The sequence below is a fragment of the Amia ocellicauda genome, chromosome 9, assembly GCF_036373705.1.
Source record: "Amia ocellicauda isolate fAmiCal2 chromosome 9, fAmiCal2.hap1, whole genome shotgun sequence".
NCBI lineage: Eukaryota > Metazoa > Chordata > Actinopteri > Amiiformes > Amiidae > Amia > Amia ocellicauda.
This window is the reverse complement of record NC_089858.1, coordinates 10,267,799-10,286,097: the sequence shown is the minus strand read 5'-3', so window position 1 is coordinate 10,286,097 and position 18,299 is coordinate 10,267,799. Positions and strand designations below refer to the sequence as shown.

At 38.1% G+C, this 18,299-nt stretch overlaps 1 protein-coding gene across 1 annotated transcript; it reads right to left on the bottom strand.

Moving 5' to 3' along the window:
• Window positions 1–2,605: 2,605 nt before the first annotated feature.
• On the bottom strand, window positions 2,606–18,252 carry rbm18 (RNA binding motif protein 18). Its single transcript, XM_066713079.1, has 6 exons — window positions 18,098–18,252; window positions 16,650–16,768; window positions 9,872–9,998; window positions 9,081–9,167; window positions 4,810–4,895; window positions 2,606–4,397 (listed from the first exon to the last, which is right to left on the bottom strand). The coding sequence occupies exons 2-6, from the start codon at window positions 16,760–16,762 to the stop codon at window positions 4,238–4,240; spliced, it is 573 nt and encodes a 190-aa protein (XP_066569176.1). The 5' UTR covers window positions 16,763–16,768; window positions 18,098–18,252; the 3' UTR covers window positions 2,606–4,237.
• Between the last annotated feature and the right edge of the window lie 47 nt (window positions 18,253–18,299).

Sequence of the window (18,299 nt, the reverse complement as noted above, 5' to 3'; positions counted from 1 at the left end):
ATTGTATTAGTGTCTTAAAATAGAGAATATTAAGAACAACAGCTAAATTGAAAAATGCTTAAATAAGTCACTGCATGCAGCCCACATAGCCTTTGCACGATATTTGGATCTCTCTTCTGCACAATCTGTCGTTGATAAAATGTGCACAAACATGTTCTTCATCTAACTCAGCAATGTATAAAACAATAACACATTAAGAGTTGTTTCATGAAGATTTGTTCTAATGTGTGTGTATGTGTATAGGTTATATATATATATATATATATATATATATATATATACACACATACATACATACACACACACACACACACATACATATATTATTATTAAACCAATTGATGGGAATGTTGTACGCTAATAAAATGATTGCATTGAAATTGTACACAAATCATTATTATTATGCTGACACATTTTTGTGTAGCGTTTGCAGGGTGTTTTGGGGATACCCTCTGTTCCCTGCCTGTGCGTTTCCTATAATATCACAGCAGTGCAGTGTCGGAAATTGATGGTTTTTCATTACACTCACTCAGTAATGTGTAAAAGTGCAATAAAGTACAATGCTTGTTTTAAGTGTATTTATTTAATTAGCATGCTTATCCCCGGTTACCTGTCGCGCAGTTTAAATGTGATGACACTATATTTCATAATTATTTTCCTAAACTTAATAAGTGTTGGTTTAACTGCTGTAGTTTAATGACTTAGAAATGCGTTAAGCAAACTTATTAAACATGACAAGAAAAAACATTTAAACAGATCAACATTCACACTGAAATTGGATAAGTTTGATAATTATAGAATTATTTTCGGTTTAATTATTTTCACTTTTAAATTTAAGAACATGCTTTTTCAACACATTATTTTGCTTATGCAAAACGGGATTTTATTAACATGATTTATTTATTTATTACTACATTTTGTAAATTAAACATACACTAAACTAAATGTGGGGTGCGAGGTGCTCCCAGGCAGCGGGGCAGTAATCTTGCGCGACAAGTGATTCAGAAAGCTTTCAGACAAAAATGGACCTGATTGTAAAAACACAATTTTAGCAGTCAAATTCAATCCGTTTTTCAGATGTGCGACAATGTGCTTCTTTTCGAATTGGGGACTCATTTGTGGATTGCAGACAACCCAATTAGTCCACTTGTTAATTACTACCAATCCCCCCAAAACTGAATGCACTATGAAGACGTGGGTAATAGTGAAGGCGATATTTTAAAATTAAAACACATTGATTCTAGTTGGAATTGTTTAAGCTACTTTTCTTTAAAGACGCGCTCTCTTAATCAATATTTTTTTCAGAGCCTTTACACATGTAGCCTATTTGTAACATTTATGCACAATTGTATACTTGCTCAAACTAAGACTTAACTGATAAATGGGATTTCCATTTTTTAAATTATCTAAAAAAATTGAGTTAACTATTAGCCAATTTCAGATTTGATTGAAAAAGCGAAACACGCAAGTGGGATTTCATTTCATCCATATCGCACAACCGCAAGAAGTACGAGACCAACAACAAACATAGTGTAGGCATTGAGATAAACCAGTCCTTTGCATCTCCACAGCATCCTCCAGCACACACTTTGGGAAGTACACAGCAAATTGTGGAAAATATCTAAAATATTAAGATTAAAAAACTAATATTTCAAAACATTTTAATATCTATATATATATATATATAAATAAATGTTTGGTATTATAATTGTTAATAATTGTAATTGTTAGTAATTGTTAATAATAACTCCAATAAGTATTTATAGTTTAATATTAGAATAGATTTTTATGGAATTACAGAATAAGACCAGTCTCATACAATAGAAATAAACAAACCTGCTGTATATTTATTAAGACTAACCTCCATGTACAGCAGTTTCGGTTTTCCATGCATAAATACGTTATAGTCTTTCAATATATTAATTAGGTGGGTTTGTCTCAGATTACTCAATTAGCCCCCACTTGGACGGTCTTATGCTTCAGTTGTAGTAATTGCCCACCTACACACCCAGCTCTGTCTCTCACCTCCTATTTAAGATAATCTTTCTGACCAATTAGTTGCTGGACCAAGCAGTTTGGGGCCCAACTAAGCCAGTCTCTGTCTGGCCTATAGGGGGTCACAGTGACCTATCACTGTCAACCAAAGCCAATCTTTCTGTCCCAGCCATTGACACTGATGTGGCTTTTCTGGTGGACCCATAATCCAAGAGGGTCTGTCAATCAGTGTGCTCCTCAATGTGTGATTTAGAAATCCTCTACTGGCGAGAGAGGCACTACCAAGGACCAGTTCTGTGGCAGTTGAGGCAAAGACTGTGCACAAATGTATATGTGCAGAATTATGCGAGGCTATGTATATAGATTTACAAAACATTTAGCACATTGGGCATATTCTGTAGTTCCAGATTTCCAAAATCAGTGTTCAATTTCTAGTCGGTATATTTTGTTGTTTTAGTCAATTCTCTTTAAAGCCATCCTTTATGTTTTGTATATGAAATCCAAAATGAAAAAGGTGTGGCCGCACCCTGTAACTATTAAACCACACAAGACCAACAAGTAATAGTTGCAGACAAAAGCTCAGGAATGAAATCAGCAAGAAAAAACAGTCTTACCTCATTTGCTTGTTTTTATTCATCCTAACAACTTAACAGATCAGCATCAGACAAATACAATTTAAAGCTGATGAAAGCAATAGACACATTAAAACAAAATTATGTGTTACAGGAAGGCAGAGTCTCACACTGTAAACAGGAACCTCAAGACCTCCATCATTTAAATATGTTTCAGTAACCACAGTGACAGACTCAGGAATTGTTCTCAGAGCTCAGACCTTAAAACCCTCATCGGCACTTATTACTCACTGACATCTGAAGCTGTAATAGAAGCCCACTTGAGGATTTATTTCCCCTATTGTTATTTTTTATATATATATGTAAGATTTCAAAAACACTGTGTCTAAATTTTACTTTAGAAAAGTAAGTCTCAGAATCAAGGGGCACAGGAGTCAGTAGAAAACAGCATGTGAGCTGGTGAAATCGAGTCTCCATTAGAAATGCAAGGCAGAAGACGGAAGCAGAATACGATATTTAAATTGTACCGTACCAAAACATCAGTCAGGACACAAAGTACCAGAGTACAGATTCTTCTGTCAGCTACAGCACAATGCCTATCTATTGTGTTAATTTCATACCTGAATTAGATCTTATTATATATATGTATGTATGCATATATATAATATATACAATGTTGCTGACATGTTTTATGAAACAAGGGTATCAAAGACTTGAAAATGAACAATGGAGAAATTGAATTTGCTAATTTTTCATTGTACAGCCTAGATATTGCCTTGCAGAAAGTAAAACACCTTCATCAAGATGGGATGTTTTCAATTATCTGTAATTGTCACCTTAAGTAATGTTCAGATTCTTTTAGAAGAAAAAAAATAAAACCTTGTAGTTCAACCTACAGAGAGATAACCTAATTACTAGGAGTTCATACAATGCATATCCCCACCTGTTTTATTTGATTACCATTTCCTTCTTCTGATTCGACCCAAAGCTGTCTCTCACTAGTGGCAGATATTCTAGTCACAAGAGCTAACATCAGTGTCTTTATAGATGATCACAGTTTGGGTATTTGCAAGCAAAAGCAAAAAAAGAATCTTGGTATAAATAATACTAAAAATAACAATTCATCCCAACAGCAGTTGTTAGTTTCACATATGAAACAGTCATCTGAAGAGCCAATTGACCAGTGGATCGACAAGCACAAGATCGAGTAACTAACAAACACTGGTACTCCAAAATGTATGTAGTAAAAACATTCTGACCGAAGTGGTAAAAAAAAATAATAATAATCAGGATACAAAAAACCCTCCTAAAAATCTAATGTTCTACAGAGGATACACACGTTAAACAAACCAAAAACCAAACAAAATATCAGACGGTTAAAACGGTATCTAACTGTGCTGTGCCAACGCCAGCAGACACATGATGCATATCCTAGCAAGTGGATACATCCTACACAGAACTGTGATCTGAAGAACACGGTGTGTGTATAACCACTTTTGCCTCAGTAAGATTATATATTACATTTCAGAATAGAAAAAAAAAAAAAAAAGTTTTCATAGTAGCATTTCTTGCATCACGTCTATTTTCAAATGTGCATGGTACAAAAGATCAGAGGGCTGTAAAAAGGGCGCAGACCCAGTTCTTTTAATGTCAATTTCCCTTTGAAATCGTCATCGTTTGGATTTGCGTGTCTGCTTGTTGTAAGGAGCAGTCCGTTTTTTCTCTGTGGGTTTATTGTATAGATATGGTGAGGGCCCTGTGTAGTCATCATCCGGGTTCTCGTCCATCATTTGGAGCTTGGCTTCAATAGCTTTTATTTTTGCATTAACGCTGCAAAAAGGGGAGGAAAAAAAGGAACAAACAGAAAAAGACCATTAAAAAAGATCAGAGCTTTAATCTGAAGTGCACCTTCAGACTTTGATAGCTACCTCTGCCCAGGGCTTACATGAGACATATGTCAGGGCTGCAATATTGTAATGATGGTGTAACTCTGGTTTAGGGGTTAAATGCTGACATGAATAAATGTACCTGAACATGGGATATCGGCTCTCCTAAAACCAAATTCCTCAACATTTCTGATCCTGGCCACTTTGTCCTTGCAAATATAAGGATGCCTTTGCAGAAGATGGAAGTAGGGCTCCTTAAAAGCTTGTTTAGAACTTGTCATTAAGGCTGATAAATGATTGAGAATGACGCCAGGAGAGCCAGCTCTTGGGAGAGCAGATCCCAGGTGATTTCTTACCTCAGAGTCGTGGGCATCTCGTCCGTGCTCGACGAGGGCTCGAGGCTGATGGGAAGGTTTTTGTCATTTCTGTATGGATCAAACCTCTGTGAAACACAAGCAAACAAACACGTAAGTAGTGCTGTGAAAGACAGTCAAAAACAAAACGGACAGTTTCTCAATGCAATTATGAATTACAGATAGCCCTTCATCTCATGCAAATTAAAAACATACAGCTAATGAACCACGCACATGTCACAGCAGATGTAGTCCTAGTTGGCAATTAATCTTATTCTAACATGCTTTGGAATGTAATTGTTTGAGTTACTTTTGGCCCCCAAATCTTTATTTTTAAGACATATGGAAGAGGCCATGGTTTTAAAGGAATAATTTAGTTGTTTTTATTTTATTTTATTTGGAATTATACTGCTGGGATCTAGCATTGCTCAATAGTTTCAAATGCTCTTCGGTACTCTTTGTCTTTGGAGGAAGACAAAAAACTTGTAGAGAACTGATGAAGTTTCAAAGAATGAAAAAAGGGAGCTGTTGTAAAGATTTCATAATCTGGTTTCAGATAATGAAATGTTAAGCATTACTGAAGAAAACATGTGTTTCATTATTTGCCTAGGTGCAGGATGTCTATTTAAACAATCATTATGTTTTTGTACCGTCAACCACCTTTACAACTTAAATCCAAATGTGTTGGCTTGCCAATCCCTGAGCATTTTGGCCCAGCTCTATGGCCAAAAAAGGAAAAAGCGTTGCTCAGTGTTTTCAGTGGTAACTTTGAACTTCATCTAAACCAACTGACCCTACTGAAGTGTAACTGCAGATTCATGCAAAATGTGACATGCGGGAGAATACTCATACATCACTGGGAATGACTGGTTATTTTGGGGTAAACTGAAGTGTGTAGAGAAAAAAAAAGGTTGAGTAGCACAAATCTCTGATGAGAGTGAGACATTGCACAGATCTTTACTCTTGTGATTCCTTCCAGAATATGATTAATTGCATCCTTCATGTTTTCACACAAAACCTCCACTATAGGTACATTACCTGGATTTAAGCCCTGGCTTTACAATACTAACAACACTTAACACCCTCAAATCATGTTTTCTGAAAGCATGTTGGTCACACAAGACTGTGCCGGCGCATTATCGAGTTTGTCATGTTGTGTTTTAATAAAGCTCATTATCAGATCTCCCGTAAAAAAGGGGCCAGTCTGGTTCCAGCTCTGGGGGCCTCCCAAAATACCATCCCAGTGTTCTACTTCCTCAGAAATGTTTTTTTTGGCACACGCTCAAACTTGTTTTCAGCAGGGCTGTGGAAATGGCTCACGGCTGTTAACTTTTTCAGTCCTGCACCATATCTCGCCGGTTCTGGTTTAGATGCAGCGAGGCTTGTGGTCAGACTACAAAGGCAGTGTGTCAAAATTATAAATACACTCCAAACAATGACCCTCTTAAACACACTAAGTCCTTGCCTGTGCCAGAGGCAAAATTAATTGAGAAAGTATGTTTCTGGTTTAAATAACCTGAACTTTTGAGACATTTAAATTTGTGTAATATTTCTCTCTTTCTTCCCCACTTTGCTCCCTCCCTCCCATATTTATTTATCAGGATTAAAGTTGAAAAGTCGTCAATGTCACTTGAAAGCTTCTCTTATGAAATGTTTGACAAATGAGGCTCCATTTACATCAATGACAAATACACTGCCAGCCTTTGTTCAAGGAAACGGACAGCAGAAAGGCATATTTTGGTTTAGTTAAAGCTTATGGCATGTCGTGTTGCCCAATGCGGCGTGCGCTGCTGTCTTCAAGGCCTGCACTTTCCTCAGCGGCTCATTTCAGTGCTGCTGCCTCTGCCAGATATGACTTTAACAAGGAGCAATATAATGCACCAGTCATAGCAAGGAAGGTAGCAAAACAATTAAGAAAGCGCATCGTTTCGAAACAGAAAATGTGCAAAAAGACAATGCTGCTAAGGACAAAAAAAGTTTAAATGAAATCTTTTAACTTTACATTTTCTGTTGATCACTACTGAGCATTTGCAGTTAAGGTCTGACCACAGTAGTAACAAATGGGTTTTCCTACAAAAATATGCATAGCATGCCGGGAGTGCCACATCATGGTAAGTAAATCTGTGTACTAACCTTTGGTTGTTTTGGTACAAGTGAATAACGAAATATGCAGTTGTCCACAGACTAAGGGGCCAAACTTAGGCATCATTTTGATGTGGTTAATGTTTTGTCAAAGAAAGTGGCTGATGTGAAAAACACGGTCCTTCATCGGTTAATGGGAAAGCTCTCAAATAGGTTTAAGAGTTGATCTGGTGAGATTCTATTCTTCCTTTGACGAAACCTTTACAAAACAACCAGTTGCGTTGAATGTTTCCCTTTCCTTTTGTCTTGTATACTCAATAATTTCCTGACTGATCTTTCAATGCAATGTATGTAAATGAGTCGGGAGTTCATTTACTCCGGCTATGAATAGTATGGCGAGTGAGTTTTGCTCTGCAGTTAAAGGGCAGTTTCTCATTTGAGGAATGGAAGTACCTGTAAAGGTTCGTTAACAGTATCATTTCAAAGGCCAGGGCAGCTTGAGTGCAGGAAACTAACCTACTTGGTTAGTGCCAAAACCACCAATAGAACAGTGAAGGACCATCATGTCCAATAAGACATTTGCAGATACTGCTGCAATGAAAACCAGAAAGTCAACAGCTTCACTGGACACTGTGACTTGACTTAAGAGCTAGGACAAAAGCATAATTAAAAGACACACTTTAAAATTTCTCTCTTCTCTCTTTCCTTTCTTATGTTCTTCAAATGTAAAAAGAAAACACAAATATCTGCAGTTGGAGTTTTCATCGTGGCCCCCCACCAATGTCCAATCAATCATATTTCAGTCCCTACAAGCCAAAAAAAAAAAAAAAAAAAAGCTTTTTCTTACCAGTTATTTTTAGTACTCTGCTGCTCACTCTCCCTGACTGTGGTGCTTAAACCGATAAGGCGTTGAATGAAACCTGATGCTGTTTTGTTGTTGTCACCAAGTGTTGTACATTAACCTTGAACTCTGCTCTGCAGCTCATTCCCTTTAGGGACGGCCACAGGAGATGGATTATTATATCCCATCCAGGATATCCTCACTTTGCACTGCCGAAGCCTATTCTTAGGGCCTGGAATGACAAAGCTCAGTGCGCACCATCAAGTCAGGCGGCAGAGGGAAGCATCTAAATGGGATCCCTAAAGCACTCTGCCTCGGCTTCGAACGATCAGGGATAAGAGACGAAAATGTCAGTCTGCGAGTACAAGTGTGACGGTGCGGGTTTGGGGTTGGGTTTACTTTACAAGTGTCAAAGATGACGCAAGTCTGGCAGAGAAGGAGATGGGATTTCGCTAGTGGGTTAGTTTTACAGGACAGTGTCCGTAAGCCCTGGCTAACTTTTGATCATACCTTAGAAGAGTTTGATTTCAGTTCCCTCCTTTAAGCAAGTTACAAATTTAGACTGCCAGTAACTCCACTGTACTCATATTCAAAACTACACAATTCATTTAATATATCAGTGACCCAACTCCTAGTCAGTGACATGAAATCCTTTATCAGCACGAACACTGCATTCATTTCAAGAGTTTGAATGCTTACATAATAAGATGAGAAGACAGTAATTAAAACAAAGCTGTGGAATGCTTGTCTGTGTTCTTCTCATAAATCAGCGAAGACCTATTATTCCACTTACTCTGTAAATTATAAGACAAATGAGGGTCCCAGAGATACATGAATATATTTTCCCACTGGACAGTGTTTAGAGTGCAATTCAAGGTGAGCCTTCTTTGCCCCCAGTATTTCCTCAGAAGGTGAAAATAATTGGCTAGTACCCCCCCACCAGTTTTATTCCCAGTTGTTACCTAAGGCATAATTTGGCAATTGTACTCTCATCCCTTGCTACTGCTTGTGCATAGGACACGACAGACCCTGAAAACAAACCAAAAAGTCAAATCTGAACTATTCTGCATTTGCATAATAAAGCTGTGCTCCGGTCACGGTGTACGCTGAAAAAACTGCACCTGCCGATTTCCAAATAAAGAACGCCTACAGGTCGCCTTCACTGACTTTTCTGAAAAGGTGTTTTTTTTATTTTAATAACTAGAGAAAGGGCCGTACTTGCTTCATTGAGAATCAAAGAATGGCTCTTTTTCCAAACATTTCAACGTCTTTCCGCGACCGTTATGAACTGCGTGAGTTCAAAACGTGAAAGGAGTTTGTTTTTGTTAAAAGTTCCTTTAGAAATATTTACTTTGACTTGAGCATGTGCCCAGCGCACCACCAGCTTCTTCGACAGGGCCAGTTTGCCGTTCAGACACTGAATAGCTCGTTCTGCTTCCTGGAAAGGAAAATAAAGAATATAGGAGAGAAAAGAAAAAAGAAAAAGAAAGAAAAAATTAGTCTGTTACACCGGCTGCTGAATTTTACACTCCCTAAAACCAAAATCTGTCAGCGTTTGCTCTAATTGATCCCAGGAACAGGGAGATGCTGTTTATCAGAAGCCTTCATAGTAGCTGTACTGTGTGGCGCAAGTTACATTTCCACCATGAAGCTGACCGTTATAAAATTGCTTTTCTTCACATTATTTTAGGATTTCAATATCATCTGTACATTTGTACCATAGTTACATTCCTATCTTTTTATTATTATTATTATTATTATTATAAATCATTGCAGGCGACTATAAAGCCTGACAGTTCTGTTAACTTTCAATTTTATAGGATGATGGTACTCCGCAGTTTCTAACATTAATATTTTCAGTGCATTTTCATCTCCTCATAGTGAAACTGAGGTCATGGTTTGCTGTCTTAGACTTAAACTTAATTTTCTGTGATCCTTCAAACAATGACCTGTAGCACATTCACTCTGAATGAGCTATAACATTTCACAGTGACATTTCTAACTCTAAAGACTCACAGAACTACAGCCAATGAAATATGAAAGAAAAAATGTACTTCCTGTATTTCAAAACGCTGTCAAGATTGCAAGTTAATTGAAATGAATCATTAAAGTCCTTTCTTAATCATCGGTAAATAAACTTACTTCTTTTGTCTCAAAATTCACAAAGCAGTAGCCTCTGGGTTGTCCCTCCAGGGGCCCGGATTTATGGAAGAGGAAATCGAACTGTTTCACTTTACCAAACTTCTCGAGAAGCTTCACAAGGTGGTATCTGTGGGAGAGGAAAACTGCGTATTTGTTTCAGACATCTTGTTAGGTTTTGCTCTGTTGAAAGCTTTTCTTTTTCTTTTTTCCCCCCCTCCCTCTCTCATCTCTTTGATCATATTGAAGTAGTTCCCTGCCAGGCTGAAACAACAGTCATTACAAATGTCTTTTCCCCCTCACTTACTGAGACGTTGGTGAAATCTGAATGCCAAAACCTCATGGGAGAGCTCACCCAAGTGACTGGGATTCCTCCTTCAGGGCAATGAGGCTTTTGTTAATTATTCGCTAGGTTTTCTTCACTATTAAAATGCCGACTAGATGTTAAAAAATACCTAAATTACTTTTCTTCCTTGTATCTGCCAGTAAATACACATATTCCATAGTAATGAAAACATAGTGGTTTTCCTAAATTATGCTGGTTCAACCCAAGCCGACCCAAAGCAAGTGCGATAATGCATTTCATCTAGTAAATTAGGGCATTTAAGCAACATCTCTCAGCACACAATTACAGAAACTCTTTACATTCAAGAGACCAGCGAGAAACAAGATACTCCCAGAAAAGCAACAAGGTTTATGAAACTATGCTTCTGTTTAGTGAATATGGTTTACAGTTCTGTTACTCATTTCTATTGTAAAGCGAGTATTTATTTTTGTAAGAATGCAAGTCGTGCTTTCTAAGGCATGGCTCTTTGGAAACTACAAGGGCTCTTGAGGTATTACTTAATGCCCTTACAATGCACTGAGGTTATACAATACTGGGCACAGGACGAATTTCAGTTCAATCTTCTCTAATTATAGGTCTTGCTGTGCTGGGGTTATTTTTAAGCTATAGCATGACAACAACAACAAAAAATCAGAATGCAATTGTAATATTTAAGGATAACCTTTTAGTGTAAAACATATACAGGAAACAAAGACAAATGCACAAGTGTCCAACAATAAAGCACAGATCAACCTTGTGTAAATACACTGATAACAAGAACACAAAGTAAAGTGCTCCCTGACCATCCTCCCCACGAACCCTTTCACGAATCTTTCATGTCCATGAATGAGAAAAGTTACAGAAATGAAAAAAACAAGGTTTGTTTATTTCTCCAGCTCTGACTTCTGTGGGATATGTATGGCTTCTTAAAAACACATGCTTTTAGGCGTAATCTTAAAACCAAGAGATTACCTCGTACACCACAAATGGAGGCTGTAATCAGTGCCCTGGTGTGGTGCCCCAGTATGGTCTAAATTAGCATACAGGCAAGCGGGCTATTTGTTTAAGAAAGAGGGAGTCTAGTACATTTTTCGTGGCCCTTTCGCAAACACAACAATCTACTACAATGATCCTTATTGACACTTATGCACCATGAGGAAAGGTAAAACTTTCATTAATTATCAATTGAGAACTTCACCAGACAAAAAAAAACTAAAAAAACATTTGTGTAACATTTCTTCTCTGTTGCATCTACATCCCTATATGGGGCTCAGATTTAATTGTTTTGGCAGGGGTTATTTTTAATGCTGGAAGTGAATGAACTAGAACAGAAGGGGGGGTCTAAACATTATATTAATGCCTTCCCTTTAATATCCCAAGAGCTTTTGCCGAGGAGAGTTTCTCACTTTTCCCAGCCTCCACCCCTCAAGGTTGGAATGAAAGCATTTCCTTGAACGTTAAAGATTACTGAATTGATAGTGCATGATATAAAATAAACCACTTCTCGCTGTAAAAAGACGACAATGCGGTGTTCAAGGGGGCAATTTAACCAGTGAGTTACACACACAGAAAAGAAATAGCAAAAAAAGCAAGTGAAGTGCCAATCTCGGGACTAATGGGTGATCTATAAATTTGCAGGCTGGAGATAAGAGATATTTAAGTACATCTGCCAAGGTCAAGATCACCTAGTCTTTCTGTACCCCTCTGCAAGACTCCTCAAACATCCGTCTCAAATCGCCATGGGGAGTATTCCAGTTGATTTGTTTTTAGGGGGGACCAAGATTGACATGGAAAAGTCAAACTATTATACAGCTCCCAAGATAAAACAACCTTGTGTGCGGAGGTGAATGTCTGGAGTGTCAGCTCATACATGGAGGATGCAAAATAGTGGCAAGAACTTTTTGTTTTTTAATGAAGGGAAGTTGAAATGATAATGAAAACATTTGTCTTTCCATGTTTTGCTTTGCAAACAAAGCAGCGATTGGCACAAGCAGCGTCTTATTATTATTTGAATGATATGAATAAGGAAACCCAACAAAAGGCATGCGCCCAATAACCTTTTCTGTGAATATTTAGTAACAGGAGTATTTCCATTCTGTCAATGGAAAAAATGATGTGCATTCAGACAGTGAAAAATAAAGTTAGATTTTTACTAATATAATATTATCTCAAATACAAGCTCAGCACCATGGGAGTGTTCATATTTAAATAAAATATTTCAATTAAACTAAAAATAGACCCTGCAGAATTTAATTACATCACAGTGTGCACTTTCATTTCCTCTAGTACACAAAGTAATTAGCCAAAGAGAAAGTTTTCACAGCATATATTTTTCGTAGAGATTTACGACGAGAGGAAGAGAATTTAGATCCCTCGTTTCCAAACGATGCTAGAAATGGAAAAGGCAGCCCCATGATATTTCTCCTACGAAGACCACAAATCAATAAATGCTTGGTTCTGAGGTTTCTAATTTTTTCCACATTAAATGTATGTGAGCATGGGGAGTAATTACTCTGCTGGGGAACGGCAGAGTTGCGACTGGTGGGGAGAAACTGTGGGTGACGCCTAATATTCCTTTCATGGAATTGACACCAACTGCTATAACCCACCTGACAATCCACCAAGAAGCACACACATTTTTTGTACTTAATTCTATTAACATTTAAGAATTAACAACACTCCAAACAGCAGCGCATAAGCAGGTGGTTCAATATGTGAACAACTGTGCCTGTTTTTAATGAAATGAAAAGTAATCTGGTTTCTGACACAATGTGACTCAACTAGTGTGTATTGACCCGGCCACTGAAAGCATGAAGGCTAGAAATATTGATCGGCACCTTAATCGATCCATAAAAAGCATTCAGTGTTTTGGATCGGCACTTATTAGGTTGAAAACTACTGATTTATATTTCACACTAATGCTGTTCATCTGGTCACATTCTTATTTTTATGTTTTAATGTTAGAAGTGAAATCACTAAAGCAATCTTCACAACTCTCTCTCTCTCTCTCTCTCTCTCTCTCTCTCTGGGTAAACGTTTTGCGAATTCAGATCTAAATGGGGCATTTCAAACACACATGGTAGGGTTGGCGAGAAGCTGATGCACCAAATAAACCCACAAATAAAAAGGGAACGCAGTTTTTTGTGATGCAGTTCCATAGTGTTTCCTCCCAGATGTAGCGGTTTCCCATCATTTGAACTCAAGCTTATCACGGGTAATACTTGAGCACCTGAAGGGATTGTTTTAGTGGGGGGGGGCCTTTGGAATTCAAAGTGCACCCCTGTATTCAAGGACAAGCTTAACTGGAGACCATAGCAGCGTCGAGCAGCATGTTTACCAACAGCCGTCACTGGCTGTATGCGGTGCAATGAAGAAGGTACTTTTGGCCAGCCTGCGTTCTGCGTCCTGTCAACTGATGTGAACGCGAGTCTAAACGGCAGCCTTCCCAGATCTCCCCTCTTTCCTTTTCCTCTGACCTTCTGCCTGGCACCTCCAGTCCTATTCAAAGCCCGCCTCACGGCTTCTCTCAGACAATACACCGCTGAGGCTCTACGGCAATAAAAACAGACTTGGACACATGCTAAATCCATCACCACTGAAAATGTTACCCCAAGGAGCATCGATGGGTCAATATGTCACAACCTTATTACTGCTGCCTCTCGTGTTGTTTGAACACCGTGCAACGGGCCACAGTTATGAAACTGTACCAGTGGAGAGAAGACGTCAGATCGAGGGGAATGTTTTTGTCCTTTTTTTTTAAATCAGGGAGAGGCGTGAATCGGGAGTGACATTTGAGACTGCAGAAAAATATCAGCAAGCATCCTTCAGGGATAAAAAAGAAAAAAGATTAAGCCAAACATCAAGAGATTTTGATAAATGTGAAAGTTGTGGGATTTTCTTTTCTTTTTCCTTGGAGGAGAGCAGCGATGGAGGTACACCGTTTCGTGGTTGTGGTTGATTCATGGTTACAGAAGGAGCAGGATTTGGTGACTCTTTCAACATCCACCTGTTTCTCATGTACTGTAAACCACCACAGGGGAGGCCCTGGTGAGCTCATAAGAACATTTAAAATGTTCTCACTGGCAGTGCTTTATAACCAGAGAACCCTGTTCCAATGAAAGCTTTCCAAAACCTCTTTCCATGAGAGGCCTAACCACACAGAATTCAATTATGAATCATACTATTCTTGCACTGTATACTATTGCAAAATAGGAGCTCAGGACTTGTACTGAAAAACAATACAGAGCAACAACAAATCATATCCAAAACACAACTCTTGAGTACATTTTATTTATTTTAGTTGCCATGGAAGTCTTACTCAAAAGCAACCACACTTTTCTTAAGAATTCACAAAAGTTCTCTAACCTTAAGTTACTTTTCACTCACCAATACTTGTAATTAAGGTATGAATTACCCTGTCTCATTAATTATATTTTATGTAATGGAATAAATTGAAACAAAAGTAAAACCTGTTTGTTATATACCTACAGTTGAACATTTTCTGATATTAGGACTTTAAACCATAAAGTGTCAAATGGTTTGCCAACACAACCACTCAAACCCTTACAAAATTTAGTTTTTGGTTTTCTTTTTTTTAATCCTGTTGAGTTTAACAGTCCTATAACCCAGTGTGTAATAATTCACACTAGTGAATGGCATCACATAGAGCTCCACTAAAATAGGTGGTAAAGGAGAAAAGAGGCAACTGCCAGGTGATTAATCATCTCAAGATTTAATGTTTGAGCCTCTTCCTGTTTCACTCCAGCCTTTCCTTGCCTCTTATGTAATGTAAAAGAAGGAAATCAATCTCATTGTGTATCATCTTTCAAACGTGTCACAAATTAGGTAACTTGAAAAAAGCCAGAGAGCTGGTTCAACCTGAACATGTGAATGTTGTCAGCTGATTCTCTTCAATAATGCATTAAACATTTAAATATTGAAGAAGAAGAAGAAGAAGAAGAAGAAGAAGAAGAAGAAGAAGAAGAAGAAGAAGAAGAGGAAGAAGAAGAAGAAGAGTACAGCACACAGAGATATATAATCCTACGAACAGCCTTAATGATAATAAAATAACTTGAGTGTGAAAATATTATTGTTCTCAACCATATAACACTGTGATGCAACCTGCAACACCCAAAGTATGTAAGTATCACAAAATGTCAGCCAAAGTACTGAGACACGAGACACAAGACACCCACTGGATAGGACAGATGTTCATGATGTATTGAACAAGGGTGCAGGCTCACCCTGGAATTGAGAAACCGCGGCGACATTGGCAGGGATGATTTTAACACCTTTGGAAAGAACGAAGGAGGAATACTAAGCCATTCCTCCCACTGCCCAGTTTTTGTGTCCCAAGAGAGACTGGCCTCTGTCTTTCCAGTTCATCCCACAGACACTTGCTTTGTGTGTCAGGATCCTGAGGAGCCACCATTTTACACCAATGGGGGGGTTATCAATACACTCATACAAGGCTGGTCTTTGGGGACTGTATATAGGCACTGTGGACTTATGGATCATCACAATGATAGCAATAAATTACTATTCTACATTAAAACTGTCAGATCCAATCCATTTGACACTTTTGCAGTAACAGTGTGCGATTGTCTTTATACTTGCAGCCTACCACACACACCCTCAGCGCAGTATGTGACCTCAGGAAAAATCCACTACTGTAGGATGGAGTCCAATGCCAGTGCATTTGGTAAAATAGAGAAAAAAATAAGAATTATATGTTAACTGCAATTAAGTTCAAGGGCAACTACAAGAAGGTGATTAGCGAGGTCTAAAACAAGGAAAATGTGCAGAGGCCCCTAATCCGCCACAGAAAATATTTCAGGAGGGTTAACCTAGTGCTCCATGAAGCAGATCTCCTCTGATTAGCAGTCCTTTGAGACAAGCCACATGAATAGCTCTCCGTACCTAACAAACTGCCTCCCCTTGCCTGCACACATGTTGCTACCAGTTCGCCTCATTGCTGGCTTTACATACATCACACAGTAAAGCACAAACTGGCTATAAAATTACAGTACTGCAGAAATTAATTTATAGACCACAATTTAGTACAACCTATCGATATTGTGAAACTAATACACTAGCACTGCCACCTCTGATAGGATGTTTAATTATACCAACATTAATTTGTCAATTTCTTTCCTAAATGTATTCACTTTGCATTTTCTTTTTTTCACATTCAAATTGGCTGTTGATACGAGCTTGACAATTAGTTAGCCGAAAAACCACGATCCAGTTCTTCATTCTGAACGATGATCCTGCATTCATTGCACTGTCAAATGCAAAGACTTGAAACCATACACAGGTTTATTCTGCCAGCTGCATACACCCTAACACTGAACCCCAACTCAAACCAAAATGTAGCCCTAATTTCATTTAAACACCTCAATCTAGTGCAAGATTTGGACAATCTGTCACTAAACCCTTTATTATTCAATAACTCACTCTGTAATTTTAGGGTCAATGTTCCCAATCCACAGACGGTGTCCCTCCTGCGATGTGCTTTCTGAAAGGATAGAGGCATTTTCCAAAGGTAGAGTTTCAACTCCAGACTCCATAGGTCTCTGCATGCAAAAAAGAAAAAGGGATCAATTATATGCACAGATAATCCAGTGTTTTTCCTGGTAAAGAAATGGTGTCACATGGACCAGAGTACACTTGGAGCACAAATCAAAACATTTCCCTTTTGGAAATTACTTTTTTTTTTCACAGGAAGTGAATGAGATATAGTGTCACACAAACCTGTTTTGCAGTTAACAGACAGATATTTGCTTCTGGGTATCCATTTTTTTTAATCAAAGGTATGTCAATGAAAATGTGTACTGTCTTGCCAGAAATGTGAAGGAATGAGTGAATAGACTGGAGTTAGAGATTTGAATCCCCAACATGTGGAAACAATTAATCTAAGAAAGGAGAAGTATTTGTTCTCTTTGAAAATCATATATTTTACTAATGTGACTGACAGTCCATTCCAGCATTCGCTGATTGATTTATAGTTCTTCCAGGGAGCTCGACGTTCATAATTACATTTCTAGGAAGAGCCAGGTTTTGCACTGAACACAAAGATGCTATATTGTTAAATTTTTAACAGTATTACTGAAATTCAAGATAGTGTGCTTGGATACAGACTCTAAATAGGCTGTATAAATGAATATAAAAGCGTTGTATTTATTTAGAAATAAGCAGATACTGATGATAGGTATATTTTGACTTGGATACATTACCCTATATACATGGGAGGGCAATCCCTACTGTAATAACATCTCACTGTCTCAGAGCAACCGGTGAAAACGTGTGACGTTTACGTCTCAACACACAAAGTAATCGACTAAACTACACTGTCATCGTAGTCATCAGCAAGTTGCAAGTGAAAATCCACTACGAATCGAAATATGATGTTAAATATTGATCTTGGACCCCTCACAACAGTGGTTTCTTTCATTTGAAACTTTATAGAGACTTGTGCTGACAGTTGTTCGCTGCATGCTAGATCTATGTACGACAGGACATACGTATGTTGATAATACCAAGATACCAAGTTTAATACATTACTTGATCATTGTTTGCCTGGCCGCAAAGGACGACGAGATTCAATTGAAACTGAACAGCAGTACATCATAATAACTGCAGAACAATATTATCAACACGTATGCTGAAAAGTGATCTTTGATCGCTGTTTACTGAAATCCTTGACAGATTACAGCTGCTCGAAATCAGCCCCTTAACTCTTTACAATTGTATTCGTGGTTTAGGGAGAATCTGACCTGTTTTATTGCGTTCAGGTGTATCAGGTATTTACCAACCAAATTAAACTAGTATTAATGAAAAGGCAAACCTGTCTGTTGCTAAAGTATATCCTGTAACTTCTTCATGGCAAGATTAATACAATTTACCGTGTTCTGCGAATTCCCTCCTGGAAGACAAATCGGTGCACCACTGCTCTGTTGTCGTTCAATAATAGTATGACGTTTTTAAAACTATCCTTAAGAACAATATTTTAACCGAATGTGAAAATCTCCTGCTCGCAAACTACAAAACAGCAACACAGACGCGGTGCGATGACGTTTCACACGGAGTTCAGTTGGTTTGGGGAGG